This window comes from Peromyscus maniculatus, chromosome 18 (assembly GCF_049852395.1).
Source record: "Peromyscus maniculatus bairdii isolate BWxNUB_F1_BW_parent chromosome 18, HU_Pman_BW_mat_3.1, whole genome shotgun sequence".
Lineage (NCBI taxonomy): Eukaryota > Metazoa > Chordata > Mammalia > Rodentia > Cricetidae > Peromyscus > Peromyscus maniculatus.
The window spans coordinates 53527129-53543348 of NC_134869.1; the positions used below are offsets into that span (position 1 = coordinate 53527129).

Genomic DNA, 16220 nt, shown 5'->3' on the forward strand with positions numbered 1-16220 from the left:
TGTGTGTGTGTGTGTGTGTGTGTGTGTGTGTGTGTGTGTTTAGGCCAGAGGTTAGTGTTAGAAATCATTCTTGTTTGTTCCTCTACCTTATTCATTGAGTCTAGGTCTCTCAGTCAAAGCCAGAAGCTCATTGATGTGATAGTCTCCATAGCAGCTAGCTCTGGGGAACCCTCTGTCTTCACCCTGTGAGGCTGGAATTGCAAGTAAGCCTCCATGCCCACCCTGCATTTATGTGGGTTCTGGGGCCTAAACTCTGATACTCATAAGCATTTTACCAATGAGTGGCCTTCCCAGCTTCCAATTCTTCTCTGCTCTCCACTCTTCTGGAACACTTCTTCTTCCCAACACGTTCTCCTCCTTCTTTCATGTCTTTCTCACTTTCCTTTCTTTCCCCCTTCTTTTTCCTCCTTCCCCTCCTTCTAGTTCTTCATAACTCACTGAGTTTAATTAAGGTAACTTACATGTTCATGGGTGTGGGATTATTTTCTGGGTAATGGACAATTTACTAGTGGCTTAACCCCTGAACAAAAATGATTCCTCCTGCCTCAATAACCAGTAGCTATCAATAACTCTTCAATAATAAAGGGTGGGTTATCATATATTCTTCCCACATCCCTGCTGGAATGCTGATGATCTCTATTGGGTGTAGGTAACCACAGCTGCTGTGAGTTCATGAGTTGCAACCACTATGTCATGCCCAGAAGACAGTATTTCACAACTCTCTTCATTCTAGCCTTGATTTTTTTCTATTATCTTTTCTTTGATGTTTTCTGAGCCTCATATAGTGGTGATAAATGTCTTCTTTAGGATCGATCACTGAACAGATACTTATTTTCAACACTTTTACCAATTATGAATCTTTGACTCTTTGAAAAGCTACTCTGACCAGTTTTGAAGATAGCACCATTTATGGGGAAAACCACAAATATTTAGAAGCCAGTTTGACATGCCCATTTAGCAAAATGATAGTAGTAGGTTCCCCACCTAGGGTCCATGATCTCTTCAGCCATAATCTTATCACATTTACATTACTAGGAATGCATTTCTTCTAGTAGGGAGGGTCTCAAGTTCAATTAGAAAGTGATTGGCCACCCCTGTAGCATATACGGCACTGTTGCATCAGCCAGTACATCTTGTATGGATATCAATATTATTATAGCTTGGAAAGCTCACTGGTTAATAAATTGCTAGCTTCCTCCTTCCCTAGTTCCCTGCATGGCATCTTCTGGTACAATGAAAGCTAGCCAGCAGGGATGAAGCTTCCAACTTAGTTCCAGGTTGATTTATCCTGTGTCTTATAACCAAAGTGTGTGGTGTCTTAAATAAGATTATATCATCTAGTTATGTTGGGTAATCAAGAGCAGTGGCAATAGCCCATACTGTTTTGGAGATCTTTAGGGTTTCCCAAATAAAAAAGACATAGGGAGGTATCCCATACCTGGCACTGGGATTTTCATTTCATAACCTGTAGCTTCTGGGAACAGCATAATCCACTCAGAGTACATGTGTTCAAACTTCTTTAAAATATTTCTTAATTAGCCTACTAAGTAGTGGGTTTCCATAATGCTTTCTACATATCATTAATGTCATTAACCATTCTCTCAAGAGTTCCTCTCCTCTGACCCCCAGTCCCTATTCCCACTTAAGCCTCCTTCACACCACTCATCACCTATTTTCATATCACATGTGTTCTGCTGGTCCTTTCTCAACATTTCTTGAAAAGGCTCACCCAAATACAGATGTAATCAAGAAGAGAAAAACATATGAAGACTTTAATGGTTTATGCTTAATTAATATTTTACTTCTATATTTGAACTTTCTCTTTCTTCATTGAGACCATGGCAATTTTTTTGAAGGAATCACTGAAGGCTTGTCTCACTTGCTTATTTCTCAGAGTATAAATGAATGGGTTCAACATGGGAGCAACTGATGTCATTAAAACTGCCACACCTTTACTGATAGCCACAGATTCCTTTGCTGAAGGGTTGATGTAAATGAAAATACAGCTTCCATAGGTGATTGAAACTACAATCATGTGAGAGGAACAAGTGGAAAAGGCCTTTTTCCTTTGCTGGGCAGAGGGGAATCTTAGAATGGTCTTGATGATGTGTATGTAGGACACAGCAACACACACGAGGGTCAGAATGAAGGTGAGCACTGCACAGACAATCACCAGCTGCTCCATGAGCCAAGTGTCTGAGCATGAAATCTTCAAGATAGGAGATGCATCACAGAAGAAATAATCAATCACATTTGAGTCACAGAATCTCAAATTTAGGAACAGGGTGAGTGGTGGGAGTATGATTAACAAGCCAGTCATCCAGCAGCAGAGAACAAGCTTCTGACACACCTTGCTGCTCATGATGGTTACATAATGCAGGGGTTTGCAGATGGCCACATAGCGATCATAGGACATAATGGCCAGAAGAAAAAATTCAATTACTCCAAAAACATCAGTAAAAAACACTTGAACGATACAAATATTATAAGTAATTGACCTGTCTCCTGTTGCTATGTTATACAAATATCTAGGGATACAAGCAGATGTAAATGAAATTTCTAATATGGAGAAATTTTGAAGAAAAAAGTACATGGGTGTTTTAAGGTGGGAATCCAATATAGTGAGGCATATGATGGTCAGATTCCCAGTTATACTCAACATGTAGGCAAAAAATAGAAGCACAAAAATTGGAATCTGAAGTTGAGGGTCATCGGTCAGTCCCAACAGAATGAAGGTGGTTATCGTGTTGTTTTTCATCACTGACTACTGAATCATTCAGTCTTCATGTAGAATTTAGAGATGTCTTACTTGAAAAGTAGCAAAGCCAGATATCAGCAAACAGAGACTTTTATAGTAAACCTGTTCACCTGTAGTTTCTTTGCAAGTGGTAGCTGATACTGTTGATATTATCGTGAGCTTAGCTATTCAATAATTTGCTTTAGTCAATTGGTTTGGCAGTTTGTGCTATATTTTAAAGATAAACTTAAATGACTGTTATGGCATTCATATTCTTCATTTTTATGTTTGTAGTCTATATATCTAATTGGATTTTCCTGTATTTGAATCACAATGTGTTCTGATTCAATAAAATTATTGTCTTCAGATGTCTATTTCTTCTGCGTTTGAAAGGTGCACATTCAAATGCAATCATGCCTTTCCTAGAATGTTTGGTCCTTGATAAAATGTACACATGTAACAGCTCATCTGGATTCCACAAACAGCCTCTGTTGCTTTAACTGTAACTTTTCTTTTGTCGTGATGACTAACTGTGAACTTATGATGTATGTTTTCTGTTTTAAGTTGAAATTTCTACATTCCTCTATAATGTCTCTGATCATTTTTATATTCTTCCATTAGCATGCAATCCATACTCATTGTTTAGTAGGATACACAATTGACTACATATTAAAAATGTTTGATCCAAGCTGAGAAAAGAAAACATATGTCCTTTATGCTTTCAGTGTATCAAGTATGGAAAATACTTTAACAACTTATCACTACCATCAAGTTCAAAATACTACATGTGCTTTCTATGTACTGGTTCTGAGTAACTACTTATTTTTGATGTTTAGTTTGAATGTTGCTTTGCTGAAAGTTACGTAATGCTCCATTTTCTACATTGCTCATTTGTACTCCCATGTCTATTATTCTACTTGGACACTTTCTCTGAGAAAGCAAGCTTATTGAAATCAGGGATGGTCCTATTTTTCTTAGCCATGATAGCAACCCAAACCAACACAGCTCTAGATTGGTAATCAATGTATAAGAAATACGTTAGCAGTATATACATACCTACACCACTGATTTACACACTGAAAGGGGCATTATATTCTTTTTGGGCTTCATCTTCCAACAGTTTTGTGACTGATTTGAACTTTTTTTGTGCGTATGGTGTGTGCATGTGTACAGGTGTGTGCATTTGCAGGTGTTCATGTGTTTTTTTGTATGCATATGTATTTGGAGGCCAGAGGTCCACATCAGGTAGCCTCTTCTACTGCTCTCCATCTTATTTTCTGAGACCAGGTCTTTCATTGAACCTGGGGCTTGCTGATTTGGCAAGTCTAGCTGGCCAGTGGACTCCAGGGATCTTCCTAAGAATTACGGGCATACACCACAGTACCAGCTTTTTATGTAGTTTCTGGGAATCTGCTCTTGAGTCCTTATGCTTTCATAGCAAGCACTTTACTGAGGGAGCCATTAACTTGCCCTGTCATTGATCGTAACTTTTAAAATTTTGTATTTTTCTTTATTCGATTTTGAGATTTTCTTTTTGTATTTGAAACAAGAGAGTTACTAGTGAATAAAATCATTACTACTTTCCATGCTGTTCAAAATGCTGAGTAGCATCTCCTCCCTGCATTAGCTGTGATGATAACTTTGTTACTGGCATTTTTTTTTTAGCTTTTTTGAGACATCTGTCAGTAATACATTCATGTCAGAAGTCAAGGAATTCACATACCTTAATATGTAATTTTCACATGATATCTACATGGTGACATATAGTAAATACTTTTGCATCTCCATAAATGCACTTAAGTCCATTTAACTGACCACACTACACTTATGTTAACAGTTAAGAACTCTCTAGTTTTGTAAACTGTTATCATTTAAGTTTCACCTATGTTAAAAACAACACGAACGTATGCTAAACTTTAAAACAATTTCCTATGTGCTGTTATGTATCTCTTTATTTTCTAAGACTGTTAAAATGTCTGTAAAGTGTGTTTTCATTTTTGCACAGTTTCATAATTCTTACATATGTAACCTTCAAGAACAAAAGCTTCATTTATTTGGAACCTTTGTGTACCAGGATGTTGTCTATGAATGAACTTTACATAACTTTTCCTTGAACTGTACAGTGTGGCCTTGTCACAGTAATAGCACTCAAATCACCACAGTTCAATATGTTCAATATACCTTTTTTCACGATTAACTATTTTAGCACAGAGTCTCATTATGTATGCCTGACTGGCCTGGAACTCACTATACAATAGACCAGGCTGGCCTTGAACTCACAGAGATCTCCCTGCTTCTGTCTCCCTAGTGCTGTGATGAATGGTGTACACCACCATGCCTGTTTTTTTTCTTGTCTTGACAGCCTATCAGATTTCCATTCATAAAATTACATCATGGAAGAGTCAGCGTTTTAGTTTCTACTTAAGGCTTTCACTACCATTTTCTACACATGAATATTTTCCCTTGTTTTCCATTTATGCTTCTTCAATGGGTATTTTAATGATATATGAAAATAAGAGTTAAGGGCTTCCTAATTTTTGATTTAAAGTAATAGTTGCTCTATTACTTTTCTCAAGTGACACTTCGTTTCATCAGCACATTGAACGAAGTGTAGTTTAGTTTTGAATGATCATCTCCAGTGTTTGAGTTACTCTTAAGAGAAAACAATTTTGTTTCCATTTTCCCAACGAAATAGCATGTTATGTGAACAATTGCCATTTTTGCCTTTGAAATAGTCACTGCCTCAAGAGATGAGGGCTACATCCCCTCAGGAGGAGATGAGAGCAGGTTTACTGTCACCAACGGGAAGGAGAGCCAACGGTGGTTTTTGAAGATCTATGACATTCCCAGGAACTATAGAGACTGAATGATTTTAATCAAGGGAATGCACTCTTTTCAGCCTCTCTTCTGTTGCCAAACCATATCTCCTAGTGTTTACTCCTGGAGTCAGTTTGTGGTGATTTGCATATTCCTGTACTGCTGTGTGAGGGCCCTGGTTACAAAATAACCTTCATTTATTCCATTAAGGCAACAAGTCTAGTTTTTAAGAGGTAGAGTTTAAAAAAAACTATTGCATCTTCCAAAGATTTTTTTTTTTTAATTTCCAGAGAACCAATTTTGTTCACACCAGGATAAGTTACTATGCTGGGTGATTTTTAATGCATGCATATTTTCCCTTTAAACAGGAGAATGAGGCTGTGAATCACAGCACTGGCCATCTGTAAATTCACATGTATTTATGTTCTGATGAAAAGCAGCACCCTGAAAACACAACCCAGAACTATCTGTGCATCTTTATGTAACAATTTATATAAATAATTACAGTTGGTATGCCAGCTTGAATATGCTTACCAGAGAAAATCATCACCAAATATGAAGGTGAATGAAGTAGCCACTGTGCTTACTCTTCTGAGAGCTAACAGTAGGTTTAGCTGATTCTTCACCAAGAGTCCAGAAGTCTGTTTTGCTGCAGAGAACCTAACAGCAAAGGCTCACGTGTCGCTTTCCAGTGTCAGTGAACTGATCCCCACTTTCTCTCTCGTGCTATGGGAAGACCTGGCTCTCCAGTCACTCCAGATTTTTTCATCTCCAACACACTGGACAGACCTTCTAGTCAGGACTTTGGTTCCCTTTTATCCTGTCCTAGACATACATTCTGGATTTATTTTGGTTGAAAATAAAATATAACCACAAATGTTGTCCTCTTTTTTTTTTTTTCAATGCATTAACATGATGATTTATCTGGATAGGTTTTCACGGTTACAATTTGCATCTGGTTTGTTTCCTAAACCTGAAACTAACTAAATAAAGGTCTGAGTCCTCAGTGACCTATGCTCAGACATCACTAATGAGTCTCTGTAATGAACTTGAGCAAAAAATCCTGAAAGACGCTGCAGTGGGGGCAGTGTCCTTAGAGACACAAAGATGCAGCCATAGCAACAGGTACCGCCCGAGACACAAGAGACAGCATTCAGATGGTCAAGAACCAGCCTGCGTCTCATGTGGTTTTCCCCTCGCCATGAACAAAGGTGAGAGATTTTAAAGTTAATGCAACTACTATTTTTCTCAGGCATTAAGGCGATAAAACAAACACGCTGGCAAACTTGAAGGGAGTTTCCTTTTAATATTCTGGCTGAGAAAACTTAAAGAGTAGAAATATTACATCCGCTATTTACAGTTATGACTTCCTTTTTCACTTAATTGCATAAGCTATTATCAAAACTGAGCAAGGAGATGTATTATAATGCATACTATGTACTTTTCAACATCCATTTATATTTTAAACCACTCTTAGTTTGTCTCATTTTTTATTAGTTCTCTGAGAATTTTGTACAATATATTTCAACTGTATTCACCCCTTATCCTTCCCCTTCCATACCCATCCAATGTGGTGGTATTCTAATTGTACTGAAATGTGATTTTGATTGTATGTTAATAAATAAAGTTGCTCGGGGGTCAGAGCGATTAAAGCCATAGACAGAGTGTGGCGGTGGTGGTGCATGCCTTTAACCCCATAGATCTCTGTGTGTTCAGGGATACAGCCAGCATTGGAGACATATGCCTTTAAGACCTGGGGGGCTGTACATTCAGACAGTGATGAGGCAGTCACGTGTTCGGGTTTACAACCATTGAGAAGGCAGAATGACTATGAAACGACGTACACACAGGGAAATAGCTCTCTTTCAGGAAGCTGGAATCACCACAGGAGGAAGGGTGAGATTTTACCTCTGAGCTCTGACCTCTCGGCTTTCTCTTTTACATTGGTTCTGTGTTTCTTATTTAATAAGATGGTTGGATACATCTACAATCCAACTCTGTGTCTTTTTTTTTTTTTGAAACCCATCAAATACAACTTGGGCTGCCCATATACTCTTGAATGTGTGGCCTCCACTGGTGGGTGGTAAACCCACTACGGGCTGAACCCTTAAAGGAAACTAACTTTCCATGTTGGAATTCTATCTGCCTGAGCCTGCCTAAGTCTTGTGCTCTATCAGCTGCTTTGAATTCATACATCAGGAAACACCATTTCCTTGTAGTCATCCACTCTCTAAGGCTCTTATAATCTTTCCATCTCTACCTCCAAAATGATCACCAGCCTTGGGAAAATGGGGGTATGATACAGGTGTCCTGTTTGGGTCTGAGCATTCCATAGCCTCTTATCATGTACACTTCGATCAGTTGTGGGTCTCTGTATTAATTTCCATCCATGTGCAATGAGGATCAACTGATGCACTAATCTATGAGTATCACAACAAGTTGTTAAGAGTCAGTATAATACTATGTTCTGTTACTTATTTATTAAAACCTTATTTAAAAGAACTTTTAAATAAGAAAGTCGTGCATCAAAATTAACCAGAGCTAAAGCCTGTACCTCTCAATGAACACCTAAGTAGTCAGAGTAGCCATCCTGAAGCTGTAAAGCTTTACACTGGACTCTATACTTCATTACCAAATATATTTTTACGTACTTATCTACCACCAAAAAAAAAAAAAAAAGAATAGGCCATAATAGAGTTACAACCAGAAAGATAACTTAGTAAAATAATAGCATTAGATTGATCTCTATGGCCCATGACTTGTCTACCTACCGGTTTTTTGGTCCTGACAACAGTGGCAGGTATAGGTTTGACTTGTGGGCCTTAATCCAATCAGAAAATAGTTGGTTACTACCTTGACATTTGTGCCACCATTGTACCAGTGTGCATGTGTCGACAGGGTGGCCATTGTTGAAGCTTGCCAAGCTCAGAGCTTGATAAGATTGGTGATTCTATTTCTCCTCTAGTAGAGTGCATGGCTCATTCCTGTACTATAAAATCTAACCAGCAGAGATGAAGCTTGCATGGGTATAGCAGCTTGATTTTTCTATTATAAGTCAAATGTGTGGTTTCTTCGGCAACAGGATCTCACCATCACATTTTTTGGGGTAACCAAGAACATGAGCAATAGCCTGTAATATTTGTGGATCTGTGGGGTCTCACTTGTCAACAACCCCAAAGGGATAACACATTCTTGGCACTGGGCTTTTTATTTGTTATCCTGTGGTGTCATTGTAGGGTAATTACACACACACACACACACACACACACACACACACGAGAAAGAAAAGAGGAGTGTGTGTGTGTGTGTGTGTGTGTATTTTAAGAAGGTTCCACAGTAGTAAGTTTTCATATGACTTTCTTTGAATGACTTTAGTATTAGTTATCCTTTCCTATATATCTACCCTCCCCTTACCTCTTCTCCATTAAGCTTGTCCTGTACCATTATGCCCCCTTTAATCCTTTATACCATTTTATTATGTCTCCTCTCTCTTGATATTCCCCTTACTAATATCCAGATTTCTAGGGTATTCCAAAGGGAACATGAATATCTGAAGATTCTATCCACAAATGGAAGAAAACATAGTTCATCTTTCTGGGACTGGGTTACTTCATGAAATTCTGGTATGCATGTGGTGAAAATGGAATGCTTATTCACTGGTAGTGGGGATGCAGACTGGTGCTGCCATTATGGAAATCAGTGTGGATGTCCCTCCAAAGCTAGAAATAAATCCACCATATAACCCAGCTACACCACTCTTCAACATATATCCCCCACTTACTTTTGTATTCATGACTGCCTGTTTTTGAGATAGGGTCACATGTGTCTCATTTTGTTCTTCAACTGGCCATATAGCAAAAGAGAACACTGAACTTCTGACCCTCTTATCTTAATGTCCTGAGTACTGGAATTACAGGTGTAAAACTCCATCCAGCTTGTCTATTGCTGGTAGGAGTACAAACTTGTACAAGCCACCGTGGAAATCAATATGATGATTCCTCAGAAAGTTGGGAATTGGTCTAGCTCAAGATTCCACTATACCATTCTTGGGCATATGCCCAGAGGAGCTCCATCATACCACAAGGACTCTTGCTCAGCCATGTTCATTCTTGCTCTATTCATAATAGCCAGAAACTGGAAACAACCTAGATGTCTCCCAACAGAAGAATGGATAAAGAAAATTGTGGCATATTTACACAATAGAGTAATTGCGTAAATTACTCAGCTGTTAAAAGATGACATTGTGAAATTTGCAGGCAAATGGATGGGACTAGAAAAAATCATCCTGAGTGAGGTAACCTAGACCCAGAAAGACAAATATGGTATGTATTTGTTTATATGTGGATGTTAGCCATTAAGTCAATGATAACCAAGCTATAATCCAAAGACCCAGATAGGTTAGGAATAAAGGAAGTGTCCGTGGAGGACACATGAATCTCTCTGGGAGGGGGAAGCAGAATATTTTATGGGTGGATTGGGGATGAGTGGAGATGGGAACAGAAGGATCAGTTGGCGATGGGGAGGGAAGATAAGGTTGAGGGAAGGAATTCTGGAAGAGACAGCTGGAACTGAGGTGCATTTGAGGGATAATATGGAAGCCTACTGCAGTGGAAACTTGCTAAAATATATGAAGGTGATCCTAATGAGGCTTCCTAAAAATGGGGATATGGAGTTTCAACTGGCCATCCCTTGTTACCAAATGAAGCTTCCAGTAGTAGGCCTAGGTTGTATTCAATTGGGTGGTTGGCCAAGGGAGTCATATGGAAATCCAGACCATGGTTGCTCTCCACAAGCTGACAGCAGGGGGACAGAGGGTGGGGATTGCAGAGGACAACACTCACACAACTCATTGAACATGGATAAGTTGAGCTGGTGCCTACATGTAGCTTTCACTTCTACATTCTAGTCTCTTTGTTGCAGGAAGGTACTCTGTAGGCTACCAAAAAAGAAATGCAAACATCAACCAAGCCACAAAATCTTTGACTTATAATCTGTCTTGTCTGCCAAATATGGTAGGGCAATGGTAGAACAAAGGTTGTGGGAGTGACCACCCAATGTCTGATTTGACTTAAGACCTGCTTCATGAGATAGAACCCATATCTGACACTGCTTGGATGACCAAGAACTAGAGACTGGATAGTCCAGAGTCCTAGGGTAAAACCAAATATTACTGGTCTTAAAAAATAAAGAAAAGTAGTGATAAAATGACTCCTAATCCTATTTTCCCATGCTCATCATCAGAGAAGCTTCCTTTTGCAGCAGATGGGAATAAATACAGAGACCCACAGCCAGGTATTACGCAGAGAGAGAACAAGGCCTTCTAAATCAACTGAGTAAAGCTCCTATGAACTCACAGAGCCTAAAGAAGCCAGCACAGGACTAATATGGGTCTGTACCAGGTCCTCTGCATATATATTATAGCTTTTAGCTAGTATTTTTGTGGGACTCCTGAGTGTGAGAATGAGTGGGTCTCTGATTCTTGTACCTGCTCTTGGGATCACTTTTCCTTCTTTTGGGTTGCCTTGTCCAACTTCGATATGATGGTTTTTGCTTTGTCTTATTATATTTGATTTTGTCATATTTGGCTGTTATCTCTTAGAAGCATGTTCTTTTCTAATGAAAGACTGAAAGGGAGTGGATCTGGAGGGGAGAAAAATTTTGAGGAGTAGAGAGAAAGGGAAACTATTATCAGGATATAGTATGTGAGAAAAGAATCTATTTTATTTATTTATTTATTTTTTCGAGACAGGGTTTCTCTGTGTAGCTTTGCGCCTTTTCTGGAACTCACTTGGCAGTCCAGGCTCGCCTCGAACCCACAGAGATCCGCCTGGCTCTGCCTCCCGAGTGCTGGGATTAAAGGCGTGCGCCACCACCACCCGGGGAGAATCTATTTTCAATAAAGGGAAAATATAAAAAGAAGGGAAGCAATAAGGTTCCAGGAAAAAAAATGAACAAATGTTCTGTTTTACTGTCCCCCACAAAGACTGTAGTTAATATTTTTTTTTCTCATAAAGATAGGGTTTCTCCCCATGAACTGTGGACCAATAGCTGTGGAGTCCCCATGGGACTAGACTAGCCCTCTGGATATGCGAGACAGTTGTTTAGCTTGAATTGTTTGGGGAACCCACAGGCAGGGGGATCAGGATCCATCTCTGGTGCATGAGTGGGCTTTTTGAAGCCTAGTGCCTAAGGTGTGACACCTTGGGCAGCCTTGGTGCAGAGGGTAGGGGCTTGGACCTGCCTCAACTGAATGTACCAGTCTCTGCTGACTCCCTCCATGGGAGACCTTGACTTGGAGGACGTGGGAATAGGGGGAGGGTTGGGAGGGAAGGCTGAGGGGGGGTTGGGAATAGGGAGGAGTGGGATCTGTGGTTGGTATGTAAAATGAATAGAAAATTTCTTAATAATAAAAAAAGAGGGGAAAAAAGATATGGTTTCTCTATGTAGCCCTCGCTGCCTTGGAACTTGCTCTGTAGACCTGGCTGGCCTTGAACTCAGATCTGCCTTCCTCTGCCTTCCAAGTGCTGGGCTTAAAGGTGTGTGCCACCATGGCCCATTGAGTAATAATGATTTTTTAAAAGAAAGTTTTAGTTAGAGTTTTGAGACAGGTTCTTGCCCTGTAGCCCGGGTAACCTCAAACTCCTGATCTTGCTACTTCAGTCTTCTTAGAGTGCTGGGACTACAGGCATGTACCACCATGCTTGGTTTATATTATTGTATTTTATACAGAAACATTTATGAGCTCCTAGGTGGTTTTACTTGAAAGAAAAAAGGGGATTTTTTTTTAAGATTATAGGTAGTTTAAATTACTTGACTGTTGTACCTGTTTCATTACGTATATAAAACATTGTGTTGTTACTTTAAATATATGTTTTAAAACCAATAAAAATGACACATAAAATAATAGATGCATGCAAACATGATAATTTGAGCTAAGTTTTCATCTAGAGCAGTAGACAGTGTAAAAAACATTTACATTAAAATAAACACAATGCATTCATCATTGATTTCAAACTCTTGGACATATTCATCTTTGTAGAAAGCATTTATCTTCTTAATTTTCTTTTATAAATAATGAATCAGAAACATTTGAACTTTTTTATATTTGAAAAAGTCATACTTTCAAGATACTTGACAGTTCAAGTACTATTCAAACTCAAAGGAATGAGATTTTGCCAGTTTTTCCCTTCAGGGTTAACAGTCCATTGCAGTAGTGACCTGTAGTTTAATAACTGTGAGATTGAAAACAAGGACATGAGCTGGCTTTTTGGAACCTAGGGCCTATGCTGAGACACTTTGCTCAGCCTTGGTGCAGGGAAGAGGGGACTGGACCTGCCTCAACTGAATCTACCAGGCTGGGCTGACCCCCCCTGGGGAGAACTTGCCTTGGAGGAGGAATGGGAGAGTGTGGATGGGGGGGAAGTCTGGGGGGAGGAGGGAGGACAGGGGAATCCGTGGCTGATATGTAAAATTAGATTAATTATAAACTAAAAATATTAAAGAAAACAAGGACATGTTATGTAGGCATGCAAGCCAATGGGAAATTCCTGGAGCACACTGGGGTGGAGAAATGGTTTCATGAGTCATATGCATGCCTTTTTCTTTTTTCTTCATTTTTGTTTTTGGATGAGTTGTGGTGAACACTTTGTGCTTTTAACCATATATAGCTGATTAAGTATTAGAAAGGCAATGTTATTGCTTGTAGCTTTGCATATTCCTTTAAGATATTTTCTTAAGTTTTTAGCATCCATATATTCATTTTTATTTTACTCTTTGCTTCTTTTTTTTTGGCATGCATTTGTATAATTCAATATATGTATGTACAGATGGAAGTGTTGTTTGAAATTAGAAAATGTCTCAGATTAGCTGGGTGTGGTGGTGTATTCTTTTAATTACAGCACTCAGGAGACAGAGACAGGAGGATCTCTGTGAGTTTGAGGCTAGCTCCAGGACAGTCAGGCCTATATAGAGAGACCCTGTCTCAAAACACGAAAACATTTTCTCGGAATAACCATTTTCAATTTATTATTTTTAACTTCAAAATTTTTTTTTGAAAAAATATAACATTTAGGATTTTGGTTGTTAATTTGAATATGATCATTTTTCATAGATTTAAAATATGGGTATTTTTGATAGATTTAATGAAATCAAAAGGCTTCTTATTCTCTTTCATGGTAAACGTTTACTTCAGCATAAGCCTTTTCTTCTTAAAGTTATTTTATTACATATTAATTTTTAAAACATGTTAATACAACAACTGTGCATATTCATGAGGTATCACATGATATCTTGATACAAGAACACACTATGTATCAGCCGAATCAGGATACAAATTTAGTTTCTTTAAACATTAATAATTTCTGTATGATAAAATCATTTAGAATTTATTTTCAAGCTTTCTGAATTATATTGTGGGCTACCATTATCTATACAGTCATTGTATATGCAATAACTTACTGGAACGTCTGACTTCTACCTATCTGTAATTTAGTTAAACTTCCCCAGCATTCTTTTCTTCCTCTGGTCCTAATAAACACCATTCTATTCTCAACTTCTCTTAGATCAGCCCTCCTATAATCCACACAGGCGGGAGATACTTGCCTCTATGTGCCTGATTTATTTTAGCACAATTATTTCTATCACACCTATATTACAAATGATAGAACCTCATCCTATCGTATGGTCAAGAGTCTTCCCTGCTATACATGTGCAACATTTTGGTTATCACCTCATTAGCTTGTTCCCATTTCTATCTCTGAGAGTACATGTAGGGTGGTGTAGATTTTTTTTTTTGGTTTGTGTCTTCTGTTTTTAGGGTCTAAATAGTGCCTGCTTTAAAGAGAGTACACACTATTATCCATTAAATTAATTAGTGAATAAATCGATTGAAAATTTTGGATTAGAAGAAACAATTGGGACTTTTTTTTTTCTGAAGATGTAAAGATCTTTCGGCAATTACTTCTCTATTGTTTTGTTTTATTATTTTTGGGTATTCTTAATTTTCAAGTGAAACAGGAGTTATGATTTCTGAAAGCTATTAACACACCTAGAAGGATGTGATTTTAAGAGGGGTTTGTGGGTGCTGGACTATCAGTTGACCACAATGAGCAAAAGTGTCCAGAAAATGTTAACCTGACCCAGAAGTTTGGGAAGTTTACCACTCATGTTTATTAGGTTTCAGCCTGTCTCATTTCTTAGAAAATACTACTACAATCCTTTTTATTGAGTCACAGAAGGCTTGCTTGACCTGCCTGTTCCTAAGTGTGTAGATGAAGGGGTTCAGCATAGGGGCAATGGAAGTGGTGAGAACTGTCACACCCTTGTTGATGGCCACCTCCTCCTTAGCTGAAGGCTTGATATAGATGAAGATGCAGCTGCCGTAGCTGATGGAAACCACAATCATGTGGGAAGAACAGGTAGAGAAGGCTTTTTTCCTTTGCTGGGCAGAAGGAAATCTGAGAACTGTCTTAATGATATAAATGTAGGACAGAACAACACACACCAGGGTTATAATGAGCGTCAATACAGCACAGATGAGGACTGTCTGCTCCATGAACCAAGTGTCCGAACAAGAGATTTTTAGGAGAGGGGAAGCATCACAGATAAAATGATCAATGATATTAGAGTCACAGAACTCCAGGTTTAGGCCAAGGCTCAGTGGGGGAATTAAAATGAATAAGCCAGCTACCCAACAACAAAAGACAAGTCTTCTGCAGACTGTGGTATTCATGATAGTCACATAGTGCAGTGGCCTGCAGATGGCCACATAGCGGTCGTAGGACATGGCAGCTAGAAGGAAAAATTCAGTTACGCCAAAGAGATCAGTAAAAAATACTTGGCCGACACAGGCATTATAGGTAATAATTTTGTCACCTGTTGCTATGTTATACAAGTATCTGGGAATGCTTGCAGAGGTGAATGAAATCTCCAAGAAGGCAAAGTTTTTAAGGAAATAGTACATGGCTGTTTTGAGGTGGGGATCCACTAAGATGAGGGAGATGATGGCCAGATTTCCAGTTATGCTCAGTGAGTAGGTAAAGAAGAGAAAGATAAAGATAAGAACTTGCAGTTGCTGGTCATCTGTCAGTCCCAGTAAAATGAAAGTCGTGACAGTGTGGTTCCTCATTACTGATTCCTGGTTTCTCTTAGATCTGCACAGAACATTCAGAGACATTTTGTTATAGATTCACAGTTTTGAATCTTCCAGATTATAGCTTTAAAAACCATTACCCTTTAAATGCATAAGGACTTCTAACTCCCGTGGTTCTGTTATTTTATGGGAAGCAATGATATCTTTTGGCTCAAGAATGATCAGAATTACCTGGAATTTTATGATGCATTTTCCAAGCGTGTGCTCTTTTGTAAAGTGCTGAGACAAGTCAGTCAACTTGGGATCATTGTGCACAGTATAATCACTTCAGATCTTTGTTCCAACTCTATAGTTAAAACGTTTAAATTTTGTCTACTGCAGTGTGTGTTTTCACACCAAAGACTTCCAGACTTAGCAATCATGAATGTACAGTGCATGCACATACATCAACTCAGCTATGTACGTACACACACACACACACACACACACACACACACACACACACACACATACCACATGCACACACACACAGACAGTTCCCTAGTTGTTCCCTTGATACTGCCTCCTTATTGGGTT

The 16220-nt window shown here is 38.8% G+C and overlaps 2 protein-coding genes across 2 annotated transcripts; both read right to left on the bottom strand.

Annotated features, from left to right (window-relative positions):
* Nucleotides 1-1790: 1790 nt before the first annotated feature.
* LOC102905770 (olfactory receptor 6C2-like) lies at nt 1791-2939 on the bottom strand. Its single transcript, XM_006996151.3, has one exon. The coding sequence runs from the start codon at nt 2756-2758 to the stop codon at nt 1805-1807; it is 954 nt and encodes a 317-aa protein (XP_006996213.1). The 5' UTR covers nt 2759-2939; the 3' UTR covers nt 1791-1804.
* Nucleotides 2940-14741: 11802 nt separating this feature from the next.
* On the bottom strand, nt 14742-15687 carry LOC102906078 (olfactory receptor 6C2-like). Its single transcript, XM_006996152.3, has one exon. It carries the CDS (start codon nt 15678-15680, stop codon nt 14742-14744), a length of 939 nt encoding a protein of 312 aa, XP_006996214.1. The 5' UTR covers nt 15681-15687.
* Between the last annotated feature and the right edge of the window lie 533 nt (nt 15688-16220).